At 33.4% G+C, this 17,537-nt stretch overlaps 2 protein-coding genes across 2 annotated transcripts; one reads left to right on the forward strand and one right to left on the reverse strand.

The window, feature by feature from the left end:
* The first annotated feature begins 10,225 nt into the window (after positions 1-10,225).
* Positions 10,226-11,851, forward strand: LOC122596797 (protein CURVATURE THYLAKOID 1A, chloroplastic-like). The gene is made up of 5 exons (XM_043769441.1): positions 10,226-10,436; positions 10,715-10,809; positions 10,984-11,091; positions 11,197-11,268; positions 11,618-11,851. Exons 1-5 carry the CDS (start codon positions 10,301-10,303, stop codon positions 11,678-11,680), a joined length of 474 nt encoding a protein of 157 aa, XP_043625376.1. The 5' UTR covers positions 10,226-10,300; the 3' UTR covers positions 11,681-11,851.
* A 594-nt stretch (positions 11,852-12,445) lies between these two features.
* LOC122595955 (BTB/POZ domain-containing protein POB1-like) lies at positions 12,446-17,213 on the reverse strand. Its single transcript, XM_043768443.1, has 6 exons — positions 16,892-17,213; positions 14,527-14,655; positions 14,233-14,351; positions 14,082-14,145; positions 13,711-13,990; positions 12,446-13,580 (listed from the first exon to the last, which is right to left on the reverse strand). The coding sequence occupies exons 1-6, from the start codon at positions 17,130-17,132 to the stop codon at positions 12,767-12,769; spliced, it is 1,647 nt and encodes a 548-aa protein (XP_043624378.1). The 5' UTR covers positions 17,133-17,213; the 3' UTR covers positions 12,446-12,766.
* Positions 17,214-17,537: the final 324 nt, after the last annotated feature.

Consider the following 17,537-nt stretch of genomic DNA (forward strand, 5'->3'; position numbering starts at 1 on the left):
GGAAGGAAGGAAGAAAGGATGAAGAAATTTGGGGGGCTTTTTTTCTTTTTTATTTTTTCTGCAGAATGGAGAGAGAAAGAGGGGGACAAATGACAATGCATTATTCCACGTCACCATACACGTGTTTTTTGGCTATTCAATAATTAAATTATTCCACTATAATTTTTATCTAATTACATATCCTACATTCATTGATAGTGATTTTAATTTACTTTAATTAGATTTAATTTAGTTTAACTTACTTGATAATTTAACATACTTGATTTTAATTTACTATAATATATTTTTTTTTTCCGTTCAAAACAAAAAAAAACTTGATAATTTAACAAACATATATGAGTCATAAAAATTCTTTTGCTAGTAAATAAAAAATCAAAGAGTAACAAATGCTTTAATGATTTAAGTTGTTTAATCGTCAGTCCAGCTTGTTAGAGACATTTTCGATTTTATGTAAAGTTTTGATTTCGATCTTTAAAGATGATAAGTTTTAGAGTTTTTTTCTTCAAAATACTTGTAACAATACGTGTTCAACATCTCGTTCATGTTTCACCATTATACGATAAGATTTTTCTAATGTCATATCCCGACTAAATGTTCGATTAAAAGATATACTATAAATTAATCTCCTATCTTGATACCCATAATTATTAGGGATTTGCTAATTAGTTCCTTTAGTGCACTAGTTAAGAAACACATTTAATGAACTCGTTATTTCTTTTTTAATCAAAAATTATGTTTAATATGTATTAGTTTAACCTAACAGTTTCTATTTTTAAATGAATAATTGATACATATCTTTATATTTTAAAAAAATTAGACTTAATAAATACTTCATTAAGTGTTTCTTAGTGCACTAGTTAACAAATCTCTTATATTATTATAGTACAGTATTAAAGAAAAACTGTCATGTGGCGGTCTGGCCCTTGCCAATATTAAAATTTATTAAAACTGCATTATTCAATAATTAATTTTTTAAAAACCAAATTAAATACAAAAGTCAAAATACTTGATATTGAATAACACGTGGAAGTGGCGTGTACAAGGTGCTGATTGAGCTGGCCATTCACAATCGTGCTGGCCGTGGTATATCACTTTTAATAACTTATTTTATTAGTGGACAATTTTACATTTTGGTCCTTTTTATCATTTTGCTTACCTGGTCCTCACTAAATTTGAGCTTTTATCCATTTTTCCACGAATTTGATCATGGTTGTCTTTGTGGCTTTCATTTTATAGTTATTCTACCTTTTATCTCAAACATAATGATTAGCTCACCAACAAAAGATATTACGTTGTTAAATATTACTTTAAACAAAAAGATAGTAAACTTTAGAGTACATTTATCTTTCTAAAAACTGTAAGTCTAGTGTGGAAGTTTTTATCTTTCTAAAAACTTTAGAGTACATTAATCATTCGAATAGATCATCATGTCATTAGTTTTGTTTAAATCTATTAGACTGGTTGTACTCTATGTGTGATAAACTAATTTATATAGTTTAACTGGTTTGATCTTTTAAAAATATTGGTCTTGTTTGGTTTGATGATACTCGAAACCATGTATCATTTTCGTTCAAAACATTATCAAAAGCCGAACAAATTCATAACAACAGTACGATACTAAGGTATCAAATTGCAAGTTAAAAGTATGATACTATACTAATAAAAACTTATAAAAAAATTTGAGGATATACATGCACTTTGTTTAATGAAACATATGTAACTACGTATCTTGTCAATTAAGTTTTTTTAACTTATATATTTCATGATTTATATGGTACATATTAAAACTACCAATTATCTTGACTTATATATTTGGTAAAGTTTTTTTTTTAGCTATAGAAGATCTATCCGAATTCAAATCTTACTTTTCATATTTGTAAGAATTGATTATTAGGTGTTTTTTTATGTCCTAAATTACATTATAAATAATATGTAATTTATGAGTGGAAACAAGATAAATTACCATTAATGAAAATTTTGACTTACATATTTCATAATTTGCATGGTATCAAACTGTAACCAATAATATAAGCTTGAGAAGATAAAACTTGTTTGACATCAATTTCATCCATATATAATAATCAAGCTAATGTAAAATTAGGCTTGTGCTTTATAGCACACAATTTTGGGAGTTTTTTACCTATCAATTTATCACCACATCATTTAAGACTTCTTTCAAGACTCTCACTCCCTATAAGATCGAAAAGCTTCTTGATATTTTTTCCGGTCTCATTTCTATATCTTGTCTCTCTCATTACCCCACTCCCGGTCCCACTCTTCTTCCTGAAGAAGTTTGTTTAGGAAGCACGGCAGAGGAAGTTTGCTAACAATAACGTCCAATATCTAAGGCTCAAAGAACTCTCCGGATAAGTCTTTATAAGCAAAGGTCATAGTGTATTTGATAAAGTTTTCGTTTCTTGAAACGAAACAAGGGATCAATCCATAAGTACTATTTGATATTTATTAGAGTATTAAAGTAATACAAAAATAAATAAACTTGTTGTCTAAACAAATAAATAAATTTAACATTATTTTCTTTATAAGTTTAACATTATTTTCTCTAATTTATAAGGAAGCTCGTTTTTGGATGATTTACATATACATGATAATGTGAAAAAAGAAAACCGCACAAAGAAAATATTTTTGCGAAGGACAACTAAAATTAAAGCAAAATTATAAAGATTATGAAGTAGAGTGACTGGAATAAATAGGGATAGGTGGACTGAATTAAAATGTTATATCTGTTTAATACACGTGTACGTTTAGGAATCGATCAACGAGACATCATCAAAATCTGGCCAATTAGGCCATCGTCATGTGCCTTATGTGGCATGGAACCCACAATATTATATTCCAATCAAATACTCTAGTAACTTAAAAAGAAAGTAGTCAAATGGCAACGGTTGGAAGTTGGGTGCGTGGTGGATGCGGCACCACCACTCAACACCACCGCCAACAGTCCACCACGCGTCGTGGTGTCAAGTTGCGTGGTGTGACCACTCGGTTTGTTTGTGTATTCGAGGTAGTGGAACAGCTAATTAGGTCATATTTGACCGAAATTAATTATTTTTTATATATCTATGGTTGAAGTTGAGCAGATATATGTATATATCTATGCTTGTTGTTTCTGTCACATATATATATGTATGTATGGTTTTAGTCGAGGACATATATGTATATATCATTTGCTTTGTTGTTTCTGTCGAACATGTTTGAATAGGTTATATCTAGTGTTCTTGCTTTCTGTCGAATGTATATGTATACATATATATATGGTTGTTGTTTCTGTCGAATCTATGGTTACCATTTTACAATTTTGCAGACACGTATGAAGCAAAGTGGATGTAATGAGATTAATATCCGAACTAAAGCAAATGATGATTTTGAGAGACAACACAAGAAGACGTTTACGCACATGTTGGCTTGGGACATTGTGAAAGATAATCCGAAGTGGAAAGAACAACCATATATTGGTGGAGTAAACGAGTCGTCGAGCTCGAATTTGAAGAGAAAGTCTGTCGAATCAAACCATACTCCAACTCCACCATCTGGTTCAAACGCTACTCCAACACCACCATCTGGATCAAACGCTACTCCAACACCGCCATTTATGGGCGAAGAAATGGAATTCAACGTTCCTTTGTCGTGTCTCAATGAAGATCCTGCTCCATCCCGCCAATCATGGGGGAAAAAAAGGCTACAAATGAAGAATCAAGCCATTGTTCGGTTCGTGATACCTTATCGACCTATACGACCGAGAAGGCAAGTATACTGAAGGAGCGGGCTGAGGTTCAAAAGAAGAAGGACGACGAGTATTTCAAGTTTCTGCAAGGGGAAGAGTACAACCGTGACATGAAGTTCGTTATGGATCCTCACGAGCATATCAACGACCCGACGTTCAGAGAGTTCATCATCAATCGCAAACGCGAGTTATGCGCGAAACACGGGTGGCCGTGTACTTTGTAGGTTTCTATTTGTAAGTCATACGTTTTATGTTTTAATTTGTAACCGAACCGAACATCGTATGTTTTATGTTTATGTCATTGTTATTTGTGTTTTATTTGATTGTTTTAAATGTTTTATATTTGATTTATGTTTTAAATAAAATTAGAAAATGGAGTGAGTGGTGAAGTGAGTGGTCGGATGCCAATGAAATTTGGATGAGTGGTGAGTGAGTGGTGGAGTTGAGGTGGCATGCTGTGATTGGTTAGAAGTGAGTGATGAAAAAAATTACAAAACATGGGTTGCCAACCCTCTAAGGATGGTGAGAGTATGGTCTCATGGATGTCTAATTCATGTCCAATTATTCACCAAAATCATGTCATATTGTTTTATGTCTATTTCAATTTATATCTAGTTATGCTTAATTCATGACAATTATGTCTCTTTTATATATCTCACAATCTCTCACTACTTTCAATCATGCACACTCTTTATCCTATTCTCCTCTCAACACACTCTCTCCTTCATGCCTCTCCAATAATTTTTGCCTATACCCACAATGCCTAGCCCTTGACGGCAGTGTTGCCGCTTGCCTAGCTATGTCGTGGCGATTATCACCCTCCTAAAGAAATATTTTTTTGTCACTAGCAGGACTGTGGTGATCAAAGATAAGCATTATAACTACACAATATGTATAAAACCCTATATTTTTAGTATTATTTTTATATATGTAATTTAAAGGTAATTGGCAATCCTAAATTATTGCAGTTTCATGTGGTAGTTTAAATTTTAAGTTTGTCAATATCATAAAAACTATTCAAAGACTCCAGACTGAAAATCATGTCACTTAATTGATTTTTATTTATTTAAAAAAATATATATTATTATATAGTTATATAGCATAATTATATAACACATTAATTTTTTTGTATAATAAAAATTTTTAAAAAAACTTATATATCATAAAAAACCTAAGGGTATAAATGAGTTGGGGTTCAAGTTCAAAGTTTGATTTAACGGATTGACGAGTTATATATCATACCCAATTCTAACAAATCATATCGTATTTTGTATGGATATAGAATGTAAAATTTTACCTTTTTCACTTCTTATTCGCTTTTAAAAATGACATAATTTTTCCTTTTAACTGTCTTCTATGTTAGTAAGAACTTTAAAGTAATTTACATAACCAAATAATCAAACTTTTATTATTAAAGTAAGTAAAACACCACATTGCTTCAACTAAATTAATGTGATTTAACATTATTACGATAACTCTAAACATAAGAAAATTAATATAATTACTTCATCTTTATAACTCATGTATCAAAAGTAAATATGCATGTCCAAATATGTACCGAAGGATTCATCTATGATATTTTGATGTTTTGAACAAATACTCATATAGTGAATTTTTCGCATGTAATATTTTAATGTCTATTAGGGCGGGGCGGAATGGTGTTACGCCCAGTGACTGACCGGTGCCAGTTTGGTAACCGGCATATTCCGTCCACTCTTAGAAGTTTTATTTATATATTCAAAATTAGAGAAAAAGTGTCTAAAATGACCATAAACCACTTACATGCACAACACATGTCTTGACTTAAAAGCATTTGTGACGATTGGTAAATTTTAGGCCCGGTCGCCCGAGTATTTTAACAAAAGCTTAAAAAAATGGACGAAAAAATAGAGTTGAAAACTTTTAGCCTTAGTAAAAAAAATTAGGCCTACACTTATTTAAATTCCTGGATCCGTCACTGATTCCAAGTGATATAAAATTATAAACTTTGGTTATACCCACGTAATTTTTAAGAGTTAAATATTAAACGTGTCATTTGAATGAAACACCAAACACATATACCATCCACATAAGTTACTCCATTTTATATTTCATGAGACATTTATTACTTTATTTAATTATGGGTTTATGAGAAATTGAAATACTAACATTATCTATTTTTAAAAGGTGCATTTTATAATTCCTGAAAATTTCTTATCTTTTAAATTATTTCAACTAAAACATTTATATTGGTTACAAATCGATCTATGCCACTCGACACTTTCATCAATCATTATCATCCGTCACTGTCGTCACCTGATTGTCGTTTTTGCCATCATACTATCATAATGTTATTGCATGGGTATCATGCTAGTACGCGTTAATGATAACCGATATAAAGATCAATAAAAAATCATTAATTATTAAGGTAAGAGATCATAAGTAGAATTTGACTTTGTAGCATTTTATATCCGTCCTACGCGGAAAGCATATTGTGTCCGACGCATGGTATTTGTTTGAAAAAGCCACCATCACTTTAAACAAATCATAGCCGTCTACCACTCTGTTTAGTCAGCATTCACTTTTTATTTTTCTTTCTCTTTTCGTTTTCTTTTTGAGAAGGGATTCGCTTGAGTTATGTCATGACTAGTCATGTTAAGACAATCTTGACTCTTCAATTAAAATCAAGGACTAAGATTTAAAGAACTTGATTTTCATGCAAGAGTTAAAGATTTTTTCAACTTGACTCAAGTTAAGAAATCAACTTGAGGAAATCTTTACCCTTTCTTTTTTTTCAAATCATTTTCTTGACACATTTTTCTTCTTTTAACTTTCATATCAACGTGTTACCCGGCCCAAACTCAAAGATATCAAACATGTTCTCAATCTTTTATCATCTTCAAAAGTTGTTAAGCTAATATCTTCGTGCTAGAAATTCACAATTATTTGGGCATAGGCGGGAAAGAAAAGGAGGTATTATCGCTACAGCCAATAACGAACCCAAAAATTATGTCTTGGATAGACCAAAACTAAACAAGTAATAAAACTACAAATTGTTACATATAAACCAAAGTTTTATTTACATATAAATCTTAGTACTATTAGGTTGGGGGCCTTGGCCCTTTCTACTTCCTAAGTGGCTACGCTAATCACTACAGCATGTTACCATGTTTGTGTATTTGAAAAGCTAGGAATGAAAAAAGGTTTTCCTAAGTACTATTAAGTTAAAAATTTTATCTAGGATATTAACGCTATCATAAAGGTGGAGAATATTATCTAGGGTATTATTACTACGTTAGAAAAAAGGTCTTGTTAATAAAAGTTCTATGAACCGTCATTAACGTGCATAAAGTAGTTATAACTTTACTGTAAAATTTATTGGATAATGTCTTTTAAGATACAAATTTTTAATGCATGTTAACCGAAACTATTAAGGTTATGATTAATATTTTCCAAAAAAAAGTACAGCAGAAGACATTATTGGAAGAAGTGAGGTGTTTTGGAAGCTAATGTTGGTCCAAATGACGTAGACTCTAATTAAGCATTTCGGATGATCTAATCCTTAATTATATTATCTTGTTTGGGATCCCATAACTTGTATTATCCAACAAATATTTTGTCAGCTTATTTTACGTCATGGGCATGGGATAGATAATTAGATACTGATTTATTTAAAGTACGTACTCCTAACTTTAGAAAATTCATTTATGTGTTAGTTAAATTAGGTAATTATACTTATCTCATCTAGTATAAGTTGCCGATTATTGAAAGCATCAAAGTCGGATGCTGAAACGATTAGTGATTACGGTTCAAAGATTAAAAGAAAAGAAGCACAAAACTATTGTTTTTTTTATTTTAAATAATTTTAAACTTAACCATTGATCTTTTGTAACCTTCTGAACCCTAATATGTATTCTCTAGCAACTTGCTAGATTTTCATATCAATAATATTTTGATTTTATTGTTCAAAAAAAAAAAAAACCTTAACCATTGATCATGTCATATTGTCATGTACCGATAGGGATGTACAAATGGCCTGACCCGTGAAAACCCGGCCCGACCCGCGAATGCATGAAAATTGAAACCGTGACCCGGCCCGTGAAGGTCCGCGCCGGTTCGGGTCGAGTCGGGTACGGACGGGTCGCGGGCGGGTTACGGGTTTCCTTTATTTTTTTCGGTTTTTGCCTTTACCCGACCCGCGTGATCCGTGACCCGCGAAAACCACAAATGCGTGACCCGTGACCCAGCCTGTTTGGGCTTCGGGCGGGTCGGACGCGGGTCAACGGTTTTTTTCTCATCCTTATGTACCGGTACTAGATTTTTGGGCATATTTGTTGAACCAAATTAACCGCAATTATCGTTTTTCTTAACGATATTATCAATATGAACACATTCTACATGAAGGTGTGTATTTCACTAGTGATTATATATTTATATTTATAGGTGCAATTAAATTAAAAAACGAAAAACACAAAGAACACGTTACTGTTAAATGCGATTGGTATGAGATGTCCAAACTTCACCTTCCATTCATTAGTCGTCACATAAAATGCTTCAGAAAAACAGCAGCCTACTTCTGGTGATAGGTTTATCGACATACTTATATTACATTAGCGTAAAATTGATATATAGTGTATGTACAATTGTTAGAATTTTGAACATATATGTACAAATTAAAGATCTCCCTATGAAACAGTTTATTACTTGTGGATCAAGGTCGTATTCCACATTACAACTTTCATCAACATTTCGTTCCATTTTTCTTCTTCGTTTAATCAATCATCAAATTTGGGACCAGAGTGGGTGTCTAAAATAGATTTATAAATTTTGGGACCAAGGAATTGGGCCCATTATATGCAACAGTTATGACCCATTTCTATTTCAGCCCATTTAGAGGATGAATATTGAGATAATGAGATTTGAGCTCGATCAATTGGTCCAATCAGTCTCCTTAAAATCAGATATAAAACATATGTCATCTTCAATTTATAGAATAAGTTTGTATACAATAACCTCTTTATAAAGTTTAAATTATTAATCATTTAGTTAGCACTGTAATTTTTTTTTATTATTATTGCTTTTTTATATAGAAAAAGAGTAGTTGACACTTGTTTATTGCTGTTAAGATTTACCTATATGTATAATAATAATATATGCAATATAATAGTTTTTATGTATATTAATTAGAGTTGAACTTTGAAAAGCATCTGTTATGGAAAGATTAAAAAATGTTTACAGTTTATGAGGACTTTCATTCTTTTTATAGTTACATATTTCATATGCGAGGTGATCCCTACATAATAATTAATATATGTATTATTAAATTTATATTTTACAACTGCATAATACATATAGTGTTGTATATAGAGTTATGTAAGTATCATTTCTCATTTCATATTTGTCATGAATAGGCTTTAAGTTTTAGAAAGATGTTCTTTGTAGTCAACTTTAATAATGACAATGACTTCAATAATCTCCATAAAAAATTATTTTTAATATCAAAAGCTCACGTCTTAAATTTTATGATAACAATCAACTAATTTATGCATGTTAATGATACCCATGTCATAAACAAAACCCCTGTGATTAGGGGTGATCATGGGCTCAACCCTGCCCGACCCAGCCTCAACCCGGCCCGGCCCGTAACCCGAAAAATACAAAATATGTGGACTGAGGACCGGTTGATGTTTCATTGGGTCGGTCCGGTCCGGGTTAGCATACGGGCTCGGGTTTTTGGCGGTTTTTTAAGTGTTCTTATGGTTTCATAATAATGATTTAACTACAATACAATATCTTATTATGGTTCTCATTTTCGTTGTGCTTTAACTATCAATAACAACATTAAGAAATTATGTGAGAATTCCTAATTACATTATTGACATGATTTTACATAAAAAAAAAAAAAGTTTGTTGGATGGAATTGAAAACCAAATCAAATACTGAAATACATATATAAATATATAAAATACTAGTAAAAATATTATTATAGTATATATTTACGTGAGTCTGCATGGGTCATATTACAATGTGTCAATGTTGGCCGGGTTGGCAGGTTCTCGGGTTTTTCCCTGGGTTAGCCCGGCCCGGCCCACAACCCGAGATTTCATAAATATAGGCCCGTGGACCGGACCATGTACTTAACGGGTTGGGTTGGACTCAGTTTTTTTCGGGCCGGTTAAACAGGTTTCACGGGTTGGCCCGTATTTTGATCACCCTACTTGTGATGTAAAGTATCTTGATATGTGATGAATTTACTTTAGTAAATTCAGCATATTAATATAAATTTTTATACCAATTTTGTAATGAAAACCTTAAAAAAGTTCTATGTATCATTTAATTCGAGCATAAAATAAGACCACAGATTGTAAAGAATGAAGATAGGGAATATGAAACATGCAATTCATGAATTTAGTTTACATAATTATGTGACGTGTCACAAGGACAATTCTTAAAAATTCATTCTCATTTTTCCCCCTTTTTTCAAATAAATAAAGGCCAAGTGTTAATGGGAGTATAATTTGCTAGAATCATTATCATTCAGCATCCTTTTGTTTTGTTTCTTTTGCAGCCATCAAGTAAATGACAACTCCAGTAACCACCATTTCAATGGTGTCTACTGCAGTAATATTACCTACTGCCACCGCTACTGTCCGGTGTACCGCCTTACCTAGTCTCCCGCCTCGTCATTCTCCGACATCCATCAAGCTAGCTTCAGGTCAGGCCCTTCCCTTTTATAGAAATGAACCATTTAGCTATAAAAAAAAATGACACATATTTTCATATTCTGGCAAATAGGCCGGTGTCCAAGTAGGTTGGTCTTGTTGCATGTGCATTGTTTACAATCTATTCACAAATTCTAATTCTTTACAAAAAAAAAAGAAGCAAATACATTGGTTTGAATAGGCTATACTTGTGGTAGAGACCATGAGATTCGTATGTCTTCGGTTGATGCTAAGTATTTTATCTCAATCCTGCTTTGTGATCGCATGACAGGGTCAAGAAGATCATCTCTCTTTCAGGTCAAGGCTTCTGAAGATGCATCATCCTCCATTGATACAGACGAGTTGTTCACCAATGTAAAGGAAAAGGTAAACTTTATACGTATCAACCATTTCTGATTTGCCCTTTAATGGCATTTTTGGGTTTGGGATCCTGGAAATCTTCAAAGGGGTTATCGTTCTGCCGTTTTGAATTCTGTTGTAACTTTCCTTATGAGGTTAATTATGAACTGTTTCTTCTCCTTCGTTATCTTCTATTAACAGTGGGATGCAGTTGAGAACAAGCCAATAGTTATAATATATGGAGTAGGAGGAGCTACTGCGATTTGGCTATCTTCCGTCATTATTGGTGCCATCAACAAAGTCCCTTTGGTAAATTTTCTTCTCAAGAAGGATACTTCTTTAAAACAATTTTGGCATGAGTAATGTAGTTTTTGAGTTTGTTTAAATTTGATGTTTGTGATGATAATGTTTCAGCTTCCAAATATCATGGAGTTGGTAGGAGTTGGATATTCTGGATGGTTTGTATACAGATATCTTCTCTTCGAGGTATTATTCTTCTCATAAAAGAACTAGTCTTCTCCTATATGCTATAGCGTTTGTTTCTGTCTTTCTGATCGTTCTAACTTAGTTTACAGTCTAATATATCTCCATAAGATTCAGATTCTATACCAACTCACTAGATGTTTACTTCAATGGTACTTATGGTAGTTCATCGATCGGCCTTTGCTAGCAATTTCTTAGCTAAAGCTGTACTTTTTTTCTTGTCTCGTCTCAAATATAATCTTTCATGTTAATTTTTTTTTTTTAATTCTATTCTGCTTACATTTACAGTTTTTATAGTAATGTGAGTTTAAGATGGAACTTATAAGTAACTTCACATATTTGGGATTTTCAGTCAAGCAGGAAAGAGTTGAATACAAATATAGACTCGATCAAGAAGAAGATCACAGAGGCATAATAGACAGGGTAGCTCCGAACAAAATTACTATTTAGCTTTATATTTCTGTAAAGATATAAGAGACATGTATAGAGAGGTCTTCTAAGAAATATGTCTGCATCTCTAACACATAATAATGTCTATTGCTACAACATAAATTAACCATCTACAACAAATGTACAAGTTTTATTATACAGTGTATAACTGTATAATGCAAGTATGGTGGTAGATGGCTAAATATCATTCCCCATACTGCATTATCTAGAATCATTTACCGGATAATACAAAATTGTAAATTAATTTCTACAAGCTCAATAACCCTATATCTGTTCGATCTTCTAAAAATGAATCTTACATACTTGTATTATACTTGTGTGCAAGTAACCTGAGCTTGTGCAAAACTATATTCGGTTTGCTTCTTGAACTTTTGAAATAGAATCTTTCAATTCAAGATACTTTCAAAGACCGAATCGTGATCTAGCATATGAGTTAAACCTGACCATTCTTTTAAAAATACATTCAAGAAATCTGCAATGCATTTCAATGTCTGGTATCTCTGAATATATAGGACCAAATCACCTCTAAACTGGTTAATAAATTTGTTTTATTTTCTTGCGTCTGGTACATTCTGGTTTCATCATGTACAGCCAAAGCATTATGCTGATGATATACGGCATACACACGGTACACTTTAAATATCTAAAAAGCAAGTAACATAACAAATACATAGTAGTTGATAAAAGAACCAACTATAGGCCCATTGAATATAGACAGGTTGTCATCACATTTAAATCTGGAAATATAGCCAGCTCAATTTCATTTACACCAAAAAAGGGCATCCAACAAGTCACAGTTTCATACATCATAACCTCTAACTGACATTACCAGATAAGCAACAACATGTCTTCTAATTCCACATTTCCGATTTACATTTTCCTCGTTCCGGCTTTTTTTTTTTTTTTTTTTTTTGGGGGGGGGGGAGTTATTGGGAACAGTGTTTCCCAACTCTCATAATGGAAAGTTGAATCCTCAATTCAGTTTTCAAATCAGCATTTCAGTTAAAAACATTTGTACCTTCTAGCAGCATAATCTTGTTGGTTGTTAGTTTCAGTGCTTGATTGTAAGCTCGGCCCTAAGATGCAAAATGCCATCAATGAAGTAAACACTGTCCTCCCCTATAAATGATGTCCAAGGAATTGCAAACAAGTTGCGGTAACCAACAGCCTTTCCGCCTGTAAAAGTATAATTCCCTTTATACTTGCTAACATACTCTTCATTGGGCTTTGACCTTGCTGCAAATTCGTAATCAACCGCAAAAGAAACCAAACCCTTTTCCTGCATACCCAAGAAAAGCCCAAAGCAATGAAAATTGTTTTGTTGGTCCATGTTACAATGGGCTGACAAGAAAAACCCTTGTCCACCCAAATGGAATGCTTGAGAATAAACACGTCCAGTTGGAAACAAACTTGCACACTCATCACGTTTTAGATCCAAGTACACCACACATTGTGGACGTGGGTGTTCAAATTCAACCACCTTAACAGGCCGATACTTGTAAGCCCTTTCCAAAAACCGATGATTAACATCAGAGTTCCCATCGTTGATATATGTCCGTTGCTTGTGAGGGACCTCAGCTTTGAAAAATAGTGCCTCAACCACGGCTCTTTGGGCATATTCAGGATCAAAATCGTTGCATGTCATAACCTTCCTGAGCTTTCTGCATGTCATGTAAGGGAAGCGGATAAATTGTGCAAGGCGGGTCACCAGAATTTCACGGCGATCCTCTACTTTAGGGTACTGTATGCGTGCCCATTTGAGAACAAAGTCATAAACTGCATCTTCAGATGCCACCTGAAGATCATCACTAGCCAAAATTGCTTCCACACCAGCAAGAGGCAAGTTAAGAACCTCATCTGGAAACCTGCCAATCATTACAAACATTTGAAAGAAAAAATTTTCATGGCAGAGTTCCTCTGTGCTGATAATATTAAGAGTTTCTAGGACTTTCCAATAGTTATCACACATTTGCAATTACCAAACACAAAGCTTACTTGTTAATGTCTTTGTAGCGCACAACCAAGAACTGCTTTGCAGCATCAGTCAATGGCTGGACTGCTTCAGCCATTAGAACGCCGGAAGGAAGATCCAGATAAAGTAGTGCAGATTCGGGCGTCATAGGCAAATTTCTCAGCAAACGACTGCAATATCTCATGCATGAAGCAACCTCATATTTGTCAGCAGCCATCAGCACATCAAGCAGGGCGGGAGCAGTGGTCACTGTCAACTTATTGCTGTATATGAAGTTTAAGAGTTCCATCAGGGCAGCTTCCTCTGTTACAAAATCAAAGTGAGGAGTAAAATAAACCATAATAGACTCTACTTGAAATCACAAGGTAAATGAAGCTTAAAGTAATCAGCAAACCTGAAGCATTGATTCGCAAGTTTACATGGCGTTGTTCCGATTCTTTCATTCCGTTTGAAAAAAGCTACATGAAGATATACCGAGAAATTTAATATAATTGATAACGAATTCTGTAAGCAGAAAAATATGCATCCACTAATTGAGACATCACCTTGTAGAAAAATGGACTTCTTGCGGCTAATATTGGAGAGCTAATATGTATTGTTTTCACTCTTACAACTGTTGAACACTCCATGTTCCACTTTACATCAGTGTCATTTGCACCTTCATCTGATGGACAAGCACAAACGCCAAAAAATGTAAAATCTCAAATTCATAAAGTCAGGAGGCTAGCTTTTAAAGAGTCAGAAGACTAGAAGTCGGAACTAAGAATATCATATGAATGACAACAAGCAGATACATGTTGGACTAGAGGATCAATAGACAAAAAGCTGGTGATTAATACCTAATGGTGACTCTTCAATCATTGCTGCCGGTTCTTCATCGTGATTTTCAGTGTTCACACCATTATCAGGAAGATGATCAGTCTGATCAATAACTTGTTCCTCTGGATACCCATCACCAACATATACAGCTGTGAATGGTAAATGTGCATTGTTAATATCAACGCAAGCATAGAGTTGCTATAATTACATTATTGTAGAACCAATAAAAGATAGGGACAAAATGCAATATTTAAGATGAGATCACTCTGTATGCAACTATGCAAGAACTAGACGAGATGAGATCACGTTGTATGCAAGAAGTAAATTATCATTAAAATACCCAAGGTATACATAAGAATCCACATCAAAGGAAAAGAACTATGATGCATTGATGCTGGAGCTTGCTGCGATCTTGTGGCAACTCAGTGTCCCGGCAGTTGCTAATCAGTGAAGTGTTCAACTGTCTTGACCGATAAAAGAAAACTATAAGAAAACTTATCATTTTGTATTACCTTTTTCCTTTTTTAATATGACCCTGTTAGAATCAAGGCAATATACACCTTTAATTCACGAGTTTCATGTCATAGTTACTGGTCCGACAGATTATTTAGTTGTTTGTGTTTTGACTGTTTTCATTCAAAAGTTATTAATTTAGAATGCCTCTTGCCTTCTTTATTCTATTTAAGAAATTATCCAATGTATACGTAACTAGCACAGTATGAACGAGATTATCTTAGGGCAGTTGGCTACAGCCATGAGTCCATGACGAGTACAATCTCAAATCTGAATGCTGGAATGAATTGGCGAAGCTGAAGTCTAATAACTGGGAAGATAAAAACAAAGATTCTATCGATAAAAAAGGACGGTAACATAAGATAAAGCTTTAACAAAGTTCCTCAAAAGTTAATATATATCCACAAACACAACAATTACACGTAGTCGCATGAGGCTAGAACAATAAAACAAATGACACAACCTTCCAGCTGACATAGCACATTTAAAACATGTTGACATTTAAAAATTCGTAGTCTATTACTCACAACCACAACCCAGCAAAAAGTCAATATGCACCACCAGGGCGGCTAGGAGATTACGTATCCAAACAAAGTAACTTATACATATCAGTAACAAGCTTCCTAGCTACTCAAATAAATTATCTTTCCTTGAATCCCAATTACTAGCCAAAAGTTACAAGTCATGTATTTCTAACCAGTTGCGGAATTCACCTGCATAGTAACGCGATATCCATACTCTAATTGTGTGATCTACCCCAGCAGCGTAACCAGTGAAGATAATCCAACACATCAATCATTATTTGAAATACCCATATTCAGTTCCAAACAAACAACACGCATCAGTCGAAAAGATCACTAATCATGTTAATCCAAAGCACGTTTACATCGATTGAGCACTACTATGCGCACTTAAACACATCGCAGTTGATCTGTAATTATATGAAATCACTTGAGCACAAAAAGCTAAAGGTCTTAGAACCAATGCAATACTAAGCGGAGCTAAACATTATAAACCATTTGTACAAAAAACCAACAGAAAGTTGAAACACCTTCCTAATTTCTTTGAATCCCAACTATCATGCAACACATATAACTCATCTATGTCTAACAAGTCAATCATAACACCCGCATCACAATGTAAAATACAATTCTACGTCTACCCTATTCATGTAATCCGCATCAATTACCTTCTTTATGAAACTCAATCCAATCCTTCCAATCATATCAAAAACTGATTTCCTAAAAACCCTAATCAACCCACTTCAACCCGCCGCAGTCCCATCATGTTAGACTTGCTCTGATTATGGCCCAGGCAACTAATCCAGCTTCACCAACAGATTTTTCATAAAAACCAAGTCCTCCTTGACTACATCTTGATTAAACCTGCAATACTTCCAAACGCCCCCATGTCGAAAACCAACTACACTATCCGTTTAAACATCCATCACTATTCCCCCAACATGAATTCCTATACTCGGTTCCCAACCAGCAATGCACTTCTCTCCATACACCTAACCATACCCCCATATACAGCAATAATGCTTCCCTAAGGTGTTATCCAGTAGGTTTTGTCATGGATACGAATAGCGTTTTCGTAATATATTTTTGTTTTTATCAAAAACCAAAAACCGATTCTTATTATCCTAGCAAAAATGTCAACCCTACTATAGGAGTGTTTGGCTTAGCTTATTTGCATTTGGCTTATTTTTGTTAGGCTTCATTTTATATATATGTATATATACACACACACACCAGGCTTTCAACATACAAATGAGCTATCATATCTATATATATATATATATATATATACAACATATACAAATATCACTCATAAAAAAAACTTTTAAAAAAAAGGAAGGAAAAAACAAACCCGTTTCTTTTTTGAAATCTTCACGGCGGCGTTTACGGTTGCGGGCCCAATCAGCTAAGCTAGTACAACAATCAGTATTAGAAATATCAGGTTCGGAAACTATCTCTATACGAAGAACACGATCGGAGAAATTGCTGTCGTTGAATGCGAAACCGAAGTCGCCGTGACCGTGGGTGTTTTCCGGTGAGAGATCGGATTCCATGACCGCCGTTTGTGGATCAAATAGATCTAAGTTTTTCATTTGATTTTGTGAATTTTGTATTTGAATTTTGTTTGGATTTGGAAGTTTTGAAAAAAAAACCCTAATTTGGAATTAGGAAGATGGTGAAATGAAATGTAAGAGTCACGGGCGGGGCGCGTGACTAATACATCGCTCGTAATAATAGTTGACTTTACGTCTAACGATAAAGATTAATTAATAATCAGTAGACACAATTATCTAGTAAAATACTACTCTAATATATTGATTACCCTTTTAATAGGTTTTATTATTCAATATGAAGTTAAAAGTTTTAAAATATCTCTATCTTATGGTTAAAAAAAAGTTTTATAACACGACAACACGTTAGTGTATATAAAAATATTGTACTTTTTATATGTTAAAAAAAGTTCATTTATCAATTTTATAATAAAAATAAAATTAATT

This window comes from Erigeron canadensis, chromosome 4 (genome assembly GCF_010389155.1).
Source record: "Erigeron canadensis isolate Cc75 chromosome 4, C_canadensis_v1, whole genome shotgun sequence".
NCBI classification, from domain to species: Eukaryota; Viridiplantae; Streptophyta; class Magnoliopsida; order Asterales; family Asteraceae; genus Erigeron; species Erigeron canadensis.